Below are 18,693 nucleotides of genomic sequence, written 5' to 3'. Positions count from 1 at the left end.
AGGTCCTCCATCAACTCTAGGCAAATTGCACCACTAAGCAGACCAAGACTGCATCTGCAGAAGACTTTACTTATTTCAATTGCCTCAAGTTAATGTCTCTCGTATTTTTTACGCAAACTCTATAAGATTTTTTTAAAAATCAGTTTTTCCTCAAGATAAAGTCGAATAAAAAATTTCAAGTTCAACTTATTATCGTGAAGTTGCAGTTTCAGTTACAAAAACATCTTAAAAGTTAGTGAGCTGAACTTGTTTTTATTTTATACTTCTCTCTCTTTTCTTATCTTTTGATTTGCAAATTTTCTATTAGCAACAAAGAGAGTAGAAGTCTGTTGAAAGAAAATCAATTCCACTATCCACGCTGATCGAAAATGAATATAATATATATTTGTACCTCTTGCGAAAAAGTTTGAAATTTGTTCCTTGCAACCAAATGTAAAAGCGATGCAAAAACATATCAAAAGAGTATATACTAAGACGAATCTTTGACGCACCCGGTCTTATATCAAATGTGCAAAGTACGTATGAGCCATTAAGTTGCTTTAGGAAATGTTAGATGTCTTAGCAAATCTTTTAGTTTACAAATTAGATTAGAGCGGCTATCGGAGGAAATTAACTCTCTATATCAATTTTTAAGACCGTAATTGTTCGAAACAAATGCTACACAAATAGTGTTGATCGAGGGAGGGACGGGGCTGTAGTGACTCACAATCGGATATTGATCAAGAGTGCATATTATAAGCGGACAAAAGAAATGTCCGTCTTTTTTTAGTCCTTGGCATTGGATATAGATACATACAAAGTATAAATTCGGCAACAAGCCTCGTTACATTCCAATGCCATCATCTTTAACCGTTTTTAAGTGAAATCATATGCCATATAGGGTTTAAGTTAAAACAAATATCAAATGGAGTACGCTATGCTTCGTGGCATGGGTAATATAAAGTATTTACATACTCCTCTCATCACACATAAATATGTAGGAAACAGAAGAAACTTTTAATGAATCATTTGACCACAATAACGGCTATAATTCATTTCCCTACCATACATTTAATGGGTTTTGCCATAAAAAAGTTAAATACATTCTTCTTCTTCTTTTTAAGTTTTTACATTTGTTTCTGTAAAATGACAAGAGCAACCTTGTTGCACTCTTTCCCTCTCTTTTTAAGCCGTCTCATCTTCTGGTTTAAAAGGTGAAAAAAAAATGTTCATAAAAAAAATAATAAGTAGAGTTGAGTCCCAAAGTTGGATAAAATACGATTGAAATATTGGCCATTTTAGACAAACAAAATAGCATAAGATTTATATTTACTTAAGAGAATATATGTAAACTTCAAAATTACTTTTCACTCAATAATTATTATCCCACGACACTCGTGGTATCCGGTAAAATAAGATATCATGGACGCAGGAGGAGTTGACATGGGTGCAAATTTTTTAATATCAAGCGACTTGCAAATCATTTCCTGACTCGATTTAAGCTTGTCTATCTGTCTGTCCTTACATCCAGTATCTGCTAATGTGTTCGCGCATATCGTAAATGTTCAAGATATAGATATAGGAACAGTTGGTGCATTAACATTTTTTGACCCAAGGATAACCTCGATTGAAAATAGATCGAACGGATCCATTTTTATGGCAAATCCCAATACAATGTCCTATCCTAAAAAACTTGTTATAGGAAAAAAGTGTGTCTACTTGCTCCGCTTCTGCTAGCTCGTGGTAAATAAGTAATTGGTGGCGACAAAAAACAGTGTAATTCGACAAAAATACAAAAGTGTTCACATAGTTCCTACGACACTTGTACAGAAATGAATAATTGAATGAAGCATACATCCTGGCGTAGTTAGTAAATGATATCTCGCTTATATGGCAGCATAAATGCCATGAGATATTCACTCCTTTATTAGAAGGCGGCGTAGATCCTTTTGCGGGTTAATTAGCTTTTTACATGAATGAGGTATTGATATACCTTTACATGGCGGAAGCAAAATTTTGATCAAATCAATAGTTGAGACTTAAGTTAAGAAACGAAATAATAGTTTTATTTATTGGATACATTTTCATTCTTGCCGGTCTTACATCGATGGACTATGTGTCCATATTGTAGGTTTAAGACAAGAAAAATGAAAAAAAGTTGCTTAAGGGGTGAAAAAATTGAGCTGTGGGTAGAGTAATGACTATGTGATGAATGGTACGACAAGTCTTTTAGGTGAATTCACTAAGAAAACAAACAAATTACTCAGGCATGGAAGGAAGAAGAAGAAAGAAAAATCATTGGATTATATTCCCTATTGATTGCATTCAAAATTACCCGAAGCTTCTACCTCCTCTCTCAGGTCTAAGGAAACTTGTTGTTGAAACAACATATCTTTGAATGCTGACACAGTTGGGTATTCCACAAGACCACTAGCATCACTGCAGTTTTAAAACAGTAGTTACTTGTTACCAAATCGCCGCAAATTCAAATAAGTTGAGAGCCTTTTAAAAGTCATGCATACTTTCATTTGACTTTTATTACATTAAATATTAATCCAATTTGCGTTAAAAGTGATCCTTGTCCGAGCCGTAGTTATGCTTTTAACGCAAATATAAGTCACAATCACTTTTCGTTACTTATCGCAGCTATAAAAACTGTCTCTAAGAAGATTAAACTGTGAGGCTTTTATGAGCCTCCAACACTCACAGTTTATTGTAACGCAGTTACACATGACTGCTATCAAGTTAGATTTTAGTAAAAAAGAGAAAAATTAAAATTGAATTAATTTTTAAGAAATCGCGTTTATTAATTAACATAACAGTTCTTGAAATGAAATGTAAACCTGTTGATCAGTACTGGCACGCACGCATACCGTAGCATAAGTGTTGATGTAAAAAACAGCTAACGTATATATATCATGTACATGTATAGATAGGCCTGCACCGCACGAATGCGATAGCGTTTTATAAATTGCGTCAGTTTTATGGAGTTTGTGTTTTTTTTTTTTCGGACAACATTGTAGCTGGGCTAGGTTATTGTGGCGGTAATGTATCAAGAAATCAGAGAAGAAAAAAAAACAAACGCCTACTTTGATGGAATTATAGATTCCCGCTGATGTTTGCAGTGATGGTGCATGCGAAAAACAAAAACAAAAAAAAAAAAAATTAGATTTTAAACGAAAAGCTAAACAACAACTTAACGGATGTGGTTATTAAGACTAACCGTTGCAATAACAATAACAGGCACAACAACAATAAAAAAAAAACAAAATAAAAAATAGAAAAAAAACCAACAACAACTGTAATTGAGAAGAAAAAGAAAGGTACATAAATAAAAAGCACTGTTAAAAATTTTGTGTAATAATCACACATAAGAACCAAATTTATGTTTGTTCTTTTTTTTTGTTTTTTTGTTTTTGTAAAATCTTCAAAGTTCTGTTTTTTCAATTTTTTCATCGGCCAAACGGTGGCTATTTTGCTGTCAGTAGAAATATCTGGCGCTGTTTTCGTTCTTTCATATTTACTTTTCTTCTCTTTCCGTTTTCGTTAAAGGTAATAATGTCTAAGACAATGATTATGTTTACGCTAAGGCACATCAAAAAACCTTCAAAGCACTCTCTTTTACTTTTTTCATAATCATTTCCATCACCTCTATTAAGCATATTGGTTTCGTTATTCGTTATGCAAAAATCGGAAATATATATTCGAGATTCCATAAAATGTTTGAATATTGCTCAGGTCAGGGATTTTAGGCAAAATAACTTATAATTAATAATAAAATTCCAAAACGTGATCACTATCGGAAATTCCTAGGTAGAGGTTAGACTTTTTTAATACCTTTAAAAGCTAATCAACTACTTTGATCCCTGGGCGAGCTTTTATGCCATGCAAACTTCAAAAGTATCAGTTTTAAGGGCAAGGGGTTCAGGTATAAGATTCGAAATCCTTTTGGTTTTATCTACCTGCCTGGCTATCTGTCCATTTTTGGAGAACGCTCAAAAATTATGTGATAGTAGGCTTGAGTTTCGCCTGTGCGCAAACCAATTACCGATAGCTAATGGTCCTGATAGGCCTGATCAGTAAAGTAATCTACGTCAATTTTTTAACATTTTCCAAATTTTAACAGATATGAGAACACTCTCTAGAACACCGTAAAAGATCATGACAAAAGTGGATTAGATCGGTACATTCAAGCTTTCGCATTTAATGAAATCTATTAAATCTCTTATTATCCAAGATTCACTCTTACTTCCTTGTTTTGAATGTTTGTAATTGGCATTGCTTGGGCATACCGCAAATGTTGGATTGGCAAGAAAGAAATGTTGTCAAGTTTTGTCTTTCAATTGAAGTGATTGTAGCAATGAATATGAGAAGGGAAGATAACAATTGGAATAAGTTGCTCAAAATTGAATATTGAAGGAAAAGGCTTAGCCGTCCTTAATGGCTAAGTCAGATTAAGATATGTTCTTAATGACTTTGCAAAAATCTATCGTTTCGTGCTCTCCCTCTCTCCTGATGATATAAAAACAAATGATTCCAAAAGGAGAGCATGAAAATCGCTTCTTTAGTCCTCGACTATCCATGCAAAAGTTTGCAAATGTTCGCTTAAACACCAAAATCGGCGGATAAGCCATTTTACTCCTTTTCAAATGTCGATCTTAAAAAAAACGGTTGTAGGGAACGTAAGGTCCCGAAATTTTCTGGTGAATTATTTGGTAAGACCTTTAAATACCTGAAACCAGTTTAGTCCTACTCAGTCTGATTTCGAGATGACGATTATGTATATCTATCTCTACCGAAGGGGGTCACTTTGATCCCCTTTTTTTGTCTACGGTCGCAAAAATGAAGGTAAGAAATATTTCTAGGTCGATTAAGAATCCAATGTGACCTTCCTACACAAACGAGTAATGAAAGCCAGTTGGAAAGAAAACGATAACTTGCTACTTAAATGAACGACCACAGCTAACGATAAAATTTGAATTGCAACTTATTGGCAGATCGTAACCAAGTTTTTAGAAATAGGTATATGCAAAACGTCGGCAGTACGATTTAAAATTTGCAAAAAAAAGTTGCCTTCAATTTCAGTGGCAACGAGCCGTGTGCTTGTGTTATTATTTTTGCAAATCAAATTTTTAAGAATTTTTGATTCTTGGTTCGCAAAGTTGTATTTAATGGAGTAGATTAATGCATAGGGTCTATAAACTTATATTATTTGGCCAGAGAGAGACAGAGAGACAGAGAGAAAGAGCGAGGGAGGGGCAGAGAGAGAGTGAACAGGAGAGAGGGAGAGAAAGAGAGGTAGATAGAAAGAGAGAGAGAGAGAGAAAGAAGGACAGACAGAGAGAGAAAGAGAAAGAAAGAGAGAGCGCATGAAAAATTCGAATCAATCTATATCTCGTCTAGATTTCATTTTTCTTGCGATTTCTTAGACATGCATCGGCATTAAAAAAAAAATTTTTAAAAATCTAGAAAAACGAAGACATTAAAAATACCTTGCTTGATAGCTAAGAGTAGGATCATAATTTCATAATACTTGTCTTATTCCTTCTTATAAACTATTCATTGCAGCTCTTCCTTTACTTCTCTTGTGTGCTGTCTGCAACATTTCAAAACAATTGTTTTGTTCTTCTTTTTCTTTTTTTGAAAAAAATGAAAATGTATCTTATCTGCTCTGGCACTGAGATGTTTTAAGCCTGTTACAAGTTACACGCGTTCGTTGTACTTGCAGTATCATCTCTTCAATGTTCATCCAACTGCATATGTATATAAAGCAAACGAATAGATGAGCGGCAACAGTTCTAAAACGCTACTGTTTAACATATGTTTTGTGTCTATTTTAGTTTTACGTTTGATATGTGAAAAGCTCTAAGACATTTTTACATGTCTTGTTACACTTAAAGACCCTTTTTTTCATAGTTCGCATATATGCTTTTATTTTATTGCACTTGTCTCACACAACAGCGCATACTCAAATGAAAAGAATCACATTTTTAAATGACTTGAAAACATTGTTGTTGTTCATTATCGCTTCAGCTAATGGCCACGCGGTCTTTAAACATAAATATTTGACAACATTAACATGTTGTCTGCATTTTTATTAATATCGATTGGTACTAACTTGTCTGACTTTTAAGGTAAAAACTTTACTGGAATAAATAGTTTTTATGTACAATTTTACATATTTTCTAATCGAAGATAAGATTTAAAAGCAGAACGAGTTCTTCTTCGTATTTGAACACTAAATCTAACCATTCACACTACCCGTCGCTTCTCAGCGATGGGATGGCCACAGGGAGATCGACTTTCCGTTCATCGGAAGGGATTTTCTTATCGCTACAGTTATACTGCTATGGGGATCTGCGCTATATAGAAAAGTGAGAACTAAGTTGGAAGAGCATGACAGCATGATATCTGTTTTTCTCGGTTACTGGGAAATCGTTAGCAAGGCGGGCCTCACATGCTGGCGCATTCTATACTCGGGGTAATGTGCTGAGTTCTAACTTCGTTAGCGGTAGGGGCACGATGTGCCTCACTCTGTTACAGTGCAATTGCTTGATTGATCCAAAGAAGATCAGATTGCTTAAATAGGCCTCGTCTTGACTAAAAGGCCACATTTAATGACATAAGTGCGACATAAAAGATTTGGCGATGAATAATGCAATATACACTGTGCGGGCCATTGAATCAGTGAAGTTAAGCCTTAGTTAGGCACGTTAAACTCTATGATCGACATCTGTCTTATTATCCCTGAAAGTAGTCGAGTAGACAAAACCGACACTAAAAAGTCGTATTCTCGGGTTCAAATATCGGCGCGATAGAGTTTACTATCGTACACTAAATTGCGTGTTCAGTCGGTAAAGGCATAGCACTTACCGATTTGGCACACAGATTCACCGTCCACATCTCTACATCATTCCCATTCTTCACTTCTTTTCCTTGGTAGTCATGACAATGTAATACGTAGAGGGAACATTCCCCAAGTGGTTAGCCATTTCAAGAATATATTAACATATTTATAGAGCAAAGTGTTTTCACGTTCTTCACTCTGCTAATTTAACATTCGTCTATCCGCCCACTAAATTGCCGCACATGTCCAGCGAAACGGAGCGAGTTTTCATACATCACTTACTATATACATATATATTCATATAAATATATACATGAATATATGTGTGTATGCAAAAATATATATATATGGCATCGTATATTATTATCATTTTTATCATATACATTTTGAAACCGAATTTAGAGGTAATTGTACAGACAGACTTTCTGGATATGTGGAAATCAAACCTCACCCTTTTCCAGATGGAATTTGTTTTTCTTTACAACCTATTAAGGTCAATTAGCCATGTCTAAATCAAATTTACCGCAATGTACAGTTAATTAGGAATGCATGTTTGTAGCATATTTGTATCGCTTAGAAATATTTTCAAAATCGAATAAAGCTTCTGTGGTAATTATAAAAATTGTATATGATGTGTGACTAAAACAACACTTGTTCATGTATTTAAATAACTATTGCAGTATAACCTAAATTACACAAACGAACGAAATTTAGTATCAATTAAAATGAAAGAATAAAAGTTTTATTTAGTGAAAGGATCCGTCGTCTACATGCCTGTTCGATTTCTTACATTCTGTTTCAATTATTGCCTCGTTTAACAAAGCAGAAAAGAATTTCATTTGCGAAATATTTGTACATAAACTTCTGAGATTCTCTGTTTGAGAAAAGGACGTACGGAGAGCCATGTAGATAGGCAAACATATGGATAGAGAAACTGACTGACTGACAGACAGACAGACGGACAGACATTTCTTAATCTGTTGCTCTCTATTTATATCAATCAAATGTACAATTTGAGGGGATCTACGATATTTGCTCGTAAATGCAACAATAGTTGGCAACTCTAATATGTCCGCCATGTGTGTGTGATCGGTATCGTATGATTCCCAGTAGAGCAATTGATATTACTTCCAAACTTGAATTAAAATATTTAATGGTGATCTGCTTACATATATATATATATATATGTTTTTTTTCTTTGATGATTGACTTTATGTTTTGCATATATATGTCAAATAGATGTAAGTAGGTAAGCGCGTAAACTTCTTTACTTCTATTCAAATCACATAAATGCTTATCTTAATGCAACAATCTGCAATAATCTGCAACAATATAAAACGCCTTAAATAGCACTCTCACATAATCATTGCGTTTGTGTGTGTGTGTGTGTGTGTGTGTGTGTGTGTGTGTGTGTGCATGTATATATATATATGTGTAATCTTTATTTCTTCAAAGGCTATAACATTTGTTTATGTCAATTAAAATAATAGAAAATTTAGAAGAAAAACAGAACAAACAAACATAAAAGAAAAAAAAACCCAAAAGCATATCAATGAAAAATATTCCGTTTATTTGGTGGCGATGAAATTGTTTGATGAAAACTATATAATGTTCGCTGTACTAGTTTTTCTATATTTTTTACCACATCTATCCAAACTTATCACATACACACACACGTAGAGCAAGGTAAGCAAGCTCGTTATATCAGCCACTCATAGAATAGAATGTTTAAAGAGAATTATTTTGCTTTCTTAGTGTATGTGCACACACAACACACACACACACACACACACACACAACGAACTTTAAGTTTTATACGTAATTTTATGATATTTTTTGCTATATATTTTTGTTGTGTAAATCCGTATATATAAATGTGTGTGGTCTGGTTTTATTTTTTTATTTTTTTTTTTTTTTTGAGAAATGTTTTATTTTATTTTTTTTTTTTCCTTTTTCTGTTTTTTGTTTTTTTTTTTTTGGTCTTGTTTCTCCTGCAATTGATTTTATCGCTTTATGTTGAAGACTGACGTTGCATGCCAAATGTTTCTTTCTTATTGTCTTGTTTACTTTTTGTGTAACTTTGGCATGTGTTTGCCTGGTTGTTTGTTTTTTCGGTCTAGAATTTAGACGCTTAGATTAAGGAAGCGACACGGGTACGTTTCTTATTTATAAAAAAAAAAAAATAAAAAAATAAAAAATTTTTAATGCTTTTTACCACACAAAGTAAACTATGTTACAAAAACTACACTTCAGGCTTGAAAACTGTTTAAATAACGCCTACGTTTAGATGCCTTACTGTGCATTTTCGGAATTTGATAGTAAGTGAATATAAATAAATAAATGTATACACATATATATATCCCATATATGTATGTATATATATATATATATATATATATTTTATATTAATTTTTATTTAAAAGAAAAAAATTATCAAAACAGGAAGAGTTTTGCAAATTTTTATACATATATGCAATATATCAGAATATATTTTTCTTACCATCTTTCTAAATATTGTTCGCATACATGCAAAAGTAGGCAATTACTATAACAGCGAGTAGTCCGAGTTGTTATAGGCGATTGGCAACCGTTGACCACTTAGCTGCCATTGACTTGTCATAAAGAAATCGTAATATGGTTATGACGAATATATTCGTCACCATTCGCCGTTTAAATTGCGATTTTAATGAAAAACAAGCAAAAACAATATAGTGAAACACGCCCACTATTAAATGCCCTACACCACTTCACTTGCAACAGCTATTCATACAACGACTGTTATATGGAACGTGGCTAGCAAAATGCTGCCATCCGTTCACTTTTGGGCCAAAGCAGTCTACCAAGTTTCATCAAAACACTTCAAAACTTTGCGGCCTTTAAATTGAACACAAGAAAACAAGACCGACGGACAGACGATCATGCTTGCTTAATTCAATTCAGAAAATGATTCCGTATCGATTGGTATTATATAAAGGCTGTCTATCCTAAGTCCATGTGTAACACACCCGATCCAGGATGAAATACGATATATTTTTTAATTTCAAGACATATTTGAAATATTTGGTGATCGAGACGAAGCAAAAAGAGCAAATTAAAATGTATAAATTATTATTATAAGAAAGTTAGACGCAGTGTAAGTAATGGTTTTTTGACCGCGCATGCATGGTTTTCTAATCATTACTGCGACCACCACCTGCGATGACGGGTAATAAAAAGTGTAATCCTGTTTAACCCTCAACAAACAAACGTCTCGTAACGCTATAAAACTTTACCTATTAAATATTGTTTGCTTAAATTCCTTTATATTACATAAAAAGAACAACGAAAAACGAACAAGATCTGCGTTGGATGAGTATATTCGTCATCACTTAATGTTTGTGACAGTATTTAACTGAATATTTTTCAAAAAGGTTGCGACAGCTAACTTGTTAACTAGCTAATCATGGTCGGTAGTATTATATCTTATGCTCATCTTATTCTTTCTGTTACTACAGACGCCAAGATCTAGGAGAAGGTTAAAACGGAAGCTTTGTCATCAAGTCAAAAGATAACCTGAAATGGACATAAATGGAAAACTCTAAAATCGACTTTATTCAAGAAGAGTCATTTACATATATGAAAACTTTATGAAATTTAAATTTCATGTACACTATTAGTACATAAGACTATTAGTTAATAATACATTACTTTACAAAACTTTAGGGATAATTCCTTGAAAGTGGTGCAAATCCATTTTTAATAAAAAAATTACCGATGACAATGAACGTAATGTCCTATGAGTTTATTACCTGTAAGCAGTTCCAAAAAAAAAAAAATTCTTAAAAATTTTCATCATTTTGGGAATATAATCGTGCGTAGTTCGGGAAATTGCATAACTGATCTCTTTGATTGAAAGTGGAATAAGTCTATTTTTCATAAAAACAAGATCAAAGTTAGTTCAAAAATTTTAATGAATAATTTGAAAATCGATCAGTAGGATGTAGGATGACGGATTTGAAAATAGATCGTAATGCTATATCTAATTAACATACTCCGTTTTGGAAGAAAACGGCCGATCTTTCGGAACTAATAGCAGGTTTCCAATAGAATATCTAGAGTAGAGTTAGAATGCATTCTTAGCTTAGCTCAGAGAAAATTTTCCTTCGCAATTATATTTGAATAAATGACAACAAAGAGAAATATGAAATTTTAACCATAAAGAACGATTTTATCACAAATCATACCAGGATGTGACTCTCAGTCACTTATGATTTGCTGAGAATAGTTAAAATATTATTTTATTATACATCTAGACCATCTATACGAAAACATAAAATTTCATTTTCATTTTGGAAATGCAATGTGAAGCAATCAAACAATTTAAGTTCAAAGTTCAAGTGTCAAGACACATGTTATTCCTATTCGGTTTAGTACAAGATCTGAAAGGTTATATTTGAAGCCTTTGTTTACTCGGATTTTCAATATATAAACAATCAAACCAAGAAAATGTGAGAATCTCGCTTTGGTCCTGTTCTCCGAAAGATGCCTTTGAAATCTCAAATTTAAAAATTTTAAGCTATGAGTTTTAATAGCGGTTTATATCGTTAGACAAAATTTGAATTTGTCTATAATCTCTTCAATAATAGTACAAAACTGAATTTGTTTATTTCTTTTTAAGAGAAATTTAACAGATTTTTTGCTCAACAGAAGCTCTGCTGTTTGTCAAAAAAAGAAAAGACTGACATGAAAATTTTATTTTAAAGAAAAATTCAGTTCAACGAATTTGATATATATTTACACTCTATTTAAAAGCAACTCTCTACGTAAATTTCCTTCATTTCATAGCTCATAAATTGTCTATAGATTTGTGATAAGAAAGGTAAGCCCTAAGCACTGGCTGCTGCCCAAGATTCACGATGCATTCCATTTGTACTTTTTCTTTTCTCTCTCTCTCTCTCTCCCTCTCTCTCTCTCTATTTTGTATGCAACGAAATCGTTAGATCATCAAATTACTTAACTTAACAAATAACATTATTTTCTTTAGCACTTGACCTAATGCTGCAACATATACTTATATATATATATATATACATGGGTATATAAAAACAAGAAATAGATACAAATTTAAACGGTTGTAATCTCTTTATCTCGCTTTCTCAATTCTACTCAACTACCAGGCACAAAAGGCGATCAAAAAATTAAACTTGAATATAACAAGAGGAGCACAGCAACAATAAAATCGATTCCAAAGAAGAAAAAAAAAAGAAGTAAAAAAAAAGTCTTAAGCAAAAATAATTTCTTTTTAGACAACCTATCGATTACAACTCCTACTGGTTGTCGTTATCTAACAACAACAGCGCAGGCAACCGCAACAATAGTTGAAAGTATTGACTAAAACGAAACTTTGACTTTGACTTTGACTATGAAAAATCCATGATTAACAAAAATATTTCAAGTATTCGTTACTGTCGTTTATCCAATACACACACAAACAAACGAATGAAATAGACAAGCACAACAACTACAATCACAAATTCGTGTTGTATTTACCCATACACGTACGCATAAATAAATAAATATATATATATATATATATATTTATATATATATATAGAAATGTAATGTAAACACAAAAGCAATCATCTATAGCAAGAAGTTGGTGCAATAATAATAGCACAACAAAAAGAACAAGAAGAAAAATAATGATTTTTTTTTCTTTTTTTTTTGCTTTCTTTATGTTTTGAACTCACATTACAGATCGGCCAACTATTATCGTGCCACAAATATTTGTGAACTCTCTGAAATGGATCGCATTACATTGGCCGGTACAAGTGCATTCCAGCTACATGATGGCATCGATTATCTGGAAAACAACTGTGCCGAAGAGCCAAATAAATTGTGCGAATTTAAACGTTTATCTGGTAGAATATTGAAAACTGTCGATTCCGTTTATCAGGATGTTGGCAGCATTGATGAGTGCCGTGATTTGTGCATAAATTCACCTTACAGGTAAAGTGCAACAAATAAACTGACGTATGCCTATATTAGACGAGGGCGCGCGCGCGCGCGCTCGTATGTACGTACGTATGTATGCGCATAAAAAGCAAAGCGAAAAACGATCAAAATTAAAATGTAGTTTGGCCAGTGGTAGTAATGGTAATGGTGATCTTAGTGATGGTGATGGTGGCGGTGGTGGTGGTGGTGGTGGCGGTGATGAACGGTTAATCAGTGACCGCAACGAAACATATAAATTAACTTAAGTATCTCTAATGCTACGGCAAGGTGAAGTTTTTTATTTGTAATGCGCTAAAGCATTTCAAGGATTTAGCGTTCAGGAAATCACGCTTTAAAACAGGTTGGATAGTCATCACAAATGCAAACACGCACACACAAACACACCCATTCATGCAAACATATCTAATATGTGCAAAAGCAAAATGTTGTTCAAATTGTAGCAAATCTTTTTTTCTTAGTGCGTCCACAGTCTAAGTGTTAAAAATGCTCATCAGAATGAGTGCAATTTTTATGAAAGCAATTTTGCTCTAATTTCTTCTTTGTACCCTACATCACCTGTGGTAGAGGATATCTAACGGTCGTACTTAACATGTAGAAGCGTTTAAGATAGACCCCACCTTTTATTATACCGATCGATTCAGAATCATTTTCAAAATCGATGTAAGCCCATCTATCCGTCTTTGGACTGTCCATATAAATTTGTGTTCATGCTACACGTCGCAGTTCTTGAGATATTTTTAATTATACACTGACCCATGATTTAGTTTCGTCCCCTTTTTCGACCACGCCCTATTTTGAAATATGGAAAAAAATCCAATTTTCGACATATCTCGAGAAGTCAGGCTACGTAATAGTGGACCGGTTGGGATAATCTCATACAACGAAAACTGTAGTTTGACATATGACACAAAAAGGTCTACTTTTCAACGTTTCATCATAAAAATCAAATCATATTAGTAATTTAAGATAAAAAAAAATTAACTGTACCAAATTGAGACCATCTCGGCCTATTTTTTGGTTCCTACCCTATATATATATTTTCATGAAAATTAATTCTTTGGAGGGCAGAAAAATGCAAAATTTTAACATGTTATGATGAAACTTAGTCCATAGTAGTTATTTAAGAGAAAAAGCTTAACCTTAGAAAATTAGTGCGATATATGCCGATTTTTAGGTCCTATCTCATACAAGGATTTGCACGAAAATTTTTGTTTTTTAGGGCAGGCAAGTCTAAGTTTTAATATTTTATGATAAAAATCGATCCATAATAGGTGTTTGATATAAAGGCGAACTAAGCTGAATTTTGAATACTTATCAGAAGTTTTGAACGTCTTGGGCACAGCCATTTTCACGGAAAACAATCCTTTATTTGCAAAGAGGCCTAATTTGTAATGTCCAGTACCATAAGTCCCGATAACAGAGAAACTTGTATATATGTACATATATTTATATATGTTATGATATATAATAAAATATAATATTCTATATACATATAGTATAATTTTTGTGTTCTATTGCAAAAATAAAAAGTGTGCTAGACAAAGTGGTGTAGGGTATTTAATAGTGGGACTATGTTTTCGCTTGTTTTTAAGCTAATAATGTTTCAACTAAGATCGCCTCACTAACGTCACTAACGTCACTTGTCTTGTTTTTATTTATCATTAATGCGCCCCAATTAGTTAGGCTACGTGTATGAATAGACAAAAAAAACAACTAAAAGTATGCTTTAATTATGTACTATTTCTTATTACTGACAGATGTCATTCGTATGATTTTGGTGACACGGGCGATATGGTCTGTCGTTTGTCACATCATAGTCGTGCCACGCTGTCCGATGTTCAAGATCCTTACTTAGAAGTGCCGGAAGCGGCCACCTATGAATTGGCTTCATGTTATAATGTAACCATTGAATGCGGTGCGGGTGATATGGTGGCACGTATACGAACTTCAAAATTGTTCGATGGTAAAGTGTATGCTAAGGGATCACCGAAATCGTGCGCTTTCGATGTGAAGAACTCTTTGGAATTTGAATTGCGTATGGGTTATCAAGACTTGGAGTGTAATGTCCGGCAACAAGGATCGGGACGTTATATGAATGATGTCGTCATTCAACATCATGACACTATAGTCACGTCATCAGATTTGGGTTTAGCAGTTACCTGTCAATATGATTTAACCAATAAATCGGTATCGAATGAGGTCGACTTGGGTGTTAAAGGAGACATTGAACCGGCCTTGTCGGAAGAGGTTATTGTCGATTCCCCTAATATTATAATGAAGATTACATCGCGAGATGGTTCGGATATTATGCGTTCGGCTGAAGTTGGTGATCCCTTGGCTTTGAAATTTGAAATTCTCGATGAACATAGTCCTTATGAGATCTTTGTACGTGAACTGGTAGCCATGGATGGCGGCGATAATGCCGAGATCACGCTAATCGATGCGAATGGCTGTCCCACGGATCATTTCATTATGGGTCCAATTTATAAGAGTTCATTAAATGGTAAAGTGCTTTTATCACACTTCGATGCCTTTAAATTCCCTTCGTCCGAAGTCGTACAGTTTCGCGCTTTAGTTACTCCCTGCATGCCCACCTGTGAGCCAGTGCAATGCGATCAAGAAGATATCAGTGGCGAATTCAAGTCACTCTTGTCGTACGGACGTAGACGGAGATCAGTTAATGTTACAGGTAAGTGGCAAACATTTCAAACACCATATAATGATAACAATTAACTATTATCGCTTCATTTATTTCTTCAGAATAATGCCACCATAGAGTTAAGATTTGTTGTTTGTTTTGTTTTTTTTGTTTTTCTTCTTTTTATTAACATTCGATTTTTTTTTTGTTTCTTTTTATTTTTTTTTTTTATTTTTTTTTTACATTAACAGCAACAACATTTTCGGGTAATCAGCCTGAGTACAACAGTCACAGAATACGTCGTGAGACAAAAAAGAAACCTAGTCAAGAGGATATGCTTTTGGTACAATCAATTCAGATCACTGACAAATTTGGCTTCGATAGACAACAACAAACGAAATCTTCAAATGCATACGATACCAATGAGACGGTATTCATTGCCAATGAGACAAACCAAGGATTCTGTGTTAATGCCATTGGTAAGTAGAGCCAAAAAACATGGTATGTAATCTTACATGCCTTGTACATGTATATGTGATAGGATTTGTGTTTGTGGGTAAACACACAAAATAAAAATAAAAATAAAAAAAAAAAAAAGCAAATAAAAAATCGTAAAATGTTCAAATGTGATCTGAAAACATTAAGACACAACATGTTGGTCGTACGTTTGTTTAACTTGAAGCTACATTTTGTCAGTTCCACTGTCTGTCGTGTATGCTTGTATTGTGCCAACTAATATTAGTCCATAAGACTTGATGCCTCTTAATGCCTGCCTTTTTTTCTTTTTTTTTTTTATTGTTTTTTTCCTTACTTAAGTCTAAAGCATGTTGAGACGATTAAGGTTGATTAGGTTGTTTTTTTATTTTTCGTTTTTTTTTTTTTTTTTTTGTTTTATTTTGTTCCAACCCTATCATAGTCTCAGATTTTTAATACTGATACACAGACTGCAATAAACACATGCAGAGTAACTAAACTGCGCAGCAAGGTGTGCAATCAGGCGTTAAGCTTACTGACGTAATTGTTCAGTGATATACTTTGTTAATGTGTACACAATTTGATCTACGATAGAAATAGAAAGAAGTACTTTTAAATGGATTAAAATCTTTTTGCTTGTCGGATACAGTAGTAGTTTTAGTTCGGTTAGCAACGAGGTGGCGTGTGAGAAAAAATTATGTGGGAAAACATTCAAATGTGAAAGACATTAACGAGAAATGGGAGTTTTGTGGCCAAAAGAGATAAACAGACCAGATAACATTTCAATTAAATTGGTTCAGTGAATGGAAATGGGTGGAAGCATTATACGAAAGACATGACACGGTCGATGTGATTTCTTAAAACTTTAAAATAAGATACGATCTTCACATAATACGACACCTATTATTCACATTGGTTACTAAATGAGAACAAAAAAGAAAATGTAAAAAACTTAAATTACGCTAGAAATGGGAAAATAATTTCCATTATTTCTTATATAGAATGACTATCGAGCGTAGTTATCACTTCTGCCAAAAAGTTAATCAAAATTAATGCAAACTTTAACAACAGTAAGACAAGTAAGACAAGAAAGCAGCTGGGAGGGGAAGACAAATATATAAAAAATTACATACGAGAAACGCAAATATATTATTAAACGCAATGACTAGAAGCGGCCAGGCCCTATGTAACACATGGTGCTTACCATTTTACGGTACATATAACATATGTTAAGCCTTTTCTCCCGCGAAACAACTATTCCACGTTCACATCTCTATCTATATGATGACCTATTTTCTCAAAGGGTGGCCAATATATCCTTACACGAGTTTCAAAGAAGCGAACGAAGGAAAGAAAAGAAAGGATATAGCAACCTTTTAAGGCCCGTCACCAGATGCGTCTTTACATTCCGTTTTTTTTTTTCCTTTGCAACGTACCATAAATACTTAAGTTTAGATTGCAAATCCATCCACTCCGATCAATAAGTAAAAAAGTTCCTCAACCGATTATAAAGGTTTTGGCGGTCACTCAAAACATTTTGTTTTCATTAATTTTTTTTTATGTAATAATGTTATGTATATTATACTACTAAGGCAGAAATGCAGTGTACGCTCCAATCAATCAACGAGTTCCCGCCTCCTTGAAGAAAGAAATTGATTTCTATCTGTCCATCCACAAGACCAACCTCTCAAAAACCAAAATGATTGCCATTCACTAAGAACTTAGTTTAGTCTGTTACTGTCTCTTGTTAACTAGGTGACGCTCTGTAAAGCAGGTTCTTTCGGCCCACCTTATATAACCTCTCAAAAAATCGTTCGAAAAGTGTACTTAGACGTATGAGATACACTTGCAACTTTCTTCTTTAGGACGAACTTGGTATTGATTTTTATTTCCTCGACGTTACTTCCATACTTTTGTTTTTGAACCGTAAGTATGTCGGTACAAATCGATTAAAACCAGAATTGCTGTCAATTAAAAATATGTTGTCAGGCAGCCGAAAACTGTTGAATAGTACGCGAATGCTATTGTCCTACAACGTTTAACTGAATATTCTCGGTGGTAGCTAGTAAAAGTGACGTAAACAAAAACCGACTTTATTGAAAAAAAAAAAAAAGATTGGTTTATATACCTTGTTGAAATTTGAATTTCGAAACGTTGGAAAAAGTCGTGATGTCATTCTAAAAGTCGAAAGCCAATTTGAGGAGCGTTGCTCTTTAAGAACGCAGACCACGGCAGATTATCGCTCGTCACGCTGCGATGAAAACTGTTAAGGCAAACTCATTTCAAGTGGTCCATGACCTAGACTCACTCAGGACTAATATAACGTTTTTTATAAGAGCTTGGTAAGAGCCGGAGGAATTTCAGTAAAAAGCTACCTTCAAATTTCAAAAACCTTTACTAGAAGTTCAATGTAACTTAACCCGACCCCTTACTCATAATTTTCCACTTAACTGCAAAAACAAAATTTCAATTTCAAAATTTTTTGGTTAAAGGATGAAAACTAACCTGCAGACCTAACATTTACATCCTTTTGAGCATTTTGAAAAATCGCGGCGCAAACTTATGTTAACTGTGACATTTGATGCAAACCTAAATCGTATCTAACTAGTTTCCTAGTTTTATCTCAAACACAAGCTACAAATTCCTATAAGAAACTTTCATTGGTAGAGGAGGTAAATGAAAAACGACCAAAAATTTGTGTTCAGGCAGTAAAGATGATTTGATTTTGTGTGTGTGTGTGTGTGTGTGTGTGTGTGTGTGT

The 18,693-nt window shown here is 33.6% G+C and overlaps 2 protein-coding genes across 4 annotated transcripts in view; one reads left to right on the top strand and one right to left on the bottom strand.

Moving 5' to 3' along the window:
* The window catches only part of LOC119641991 (autophagy-related protein 16), a 202,128-nt gene that overhangs the window by 165,941 nt on the left and 17,494 nt on the right, over positions 1–18,693 (bottom strand). The window lies entirely within an intron of this gene.
* LOC119641990 overlaps positions 1–18,693 on the top strand; it is a 62,332-nt gene that overhangs the window by 42,994 nt on the left and 645 nt on the right. Inside the window, exons 5-7 of the mRNA XM_038040938.1 lie at positions 12,563–12,814; positions 14,578–15,509; positions 15,710–15,937. Of these exons, the coding sequence (XP_037896866.1) occupies positions 12,563–12,814; positions 14,578–15,509; positions 15,710–15,937 (1,412 nt within the window). The remainder of the gene's footprint in view (positions 1–12,562; positions 12,815–14,577; positions 15,510–15,709; positions 15,938–18,693) is intronic.

This window comes from Glossina fuscipes, unplaced genomic scaffold (genome assembly GCF_014805625.2).
Source record: "Glossina fuscipes isolate IAEA_lab_2018 unplaced genomic scaffold, Yale_Gfus_2 204, whole genome shotgun sequence".
NCBI lineage: Eukaryota > Metazoa > Arthropoda > Insecta > Diptera > Glossinidae > Glossina > Glossina fuscipes.
This window is presented reverse-complemented; position numbering and strand designations above follow the sequence as displayed.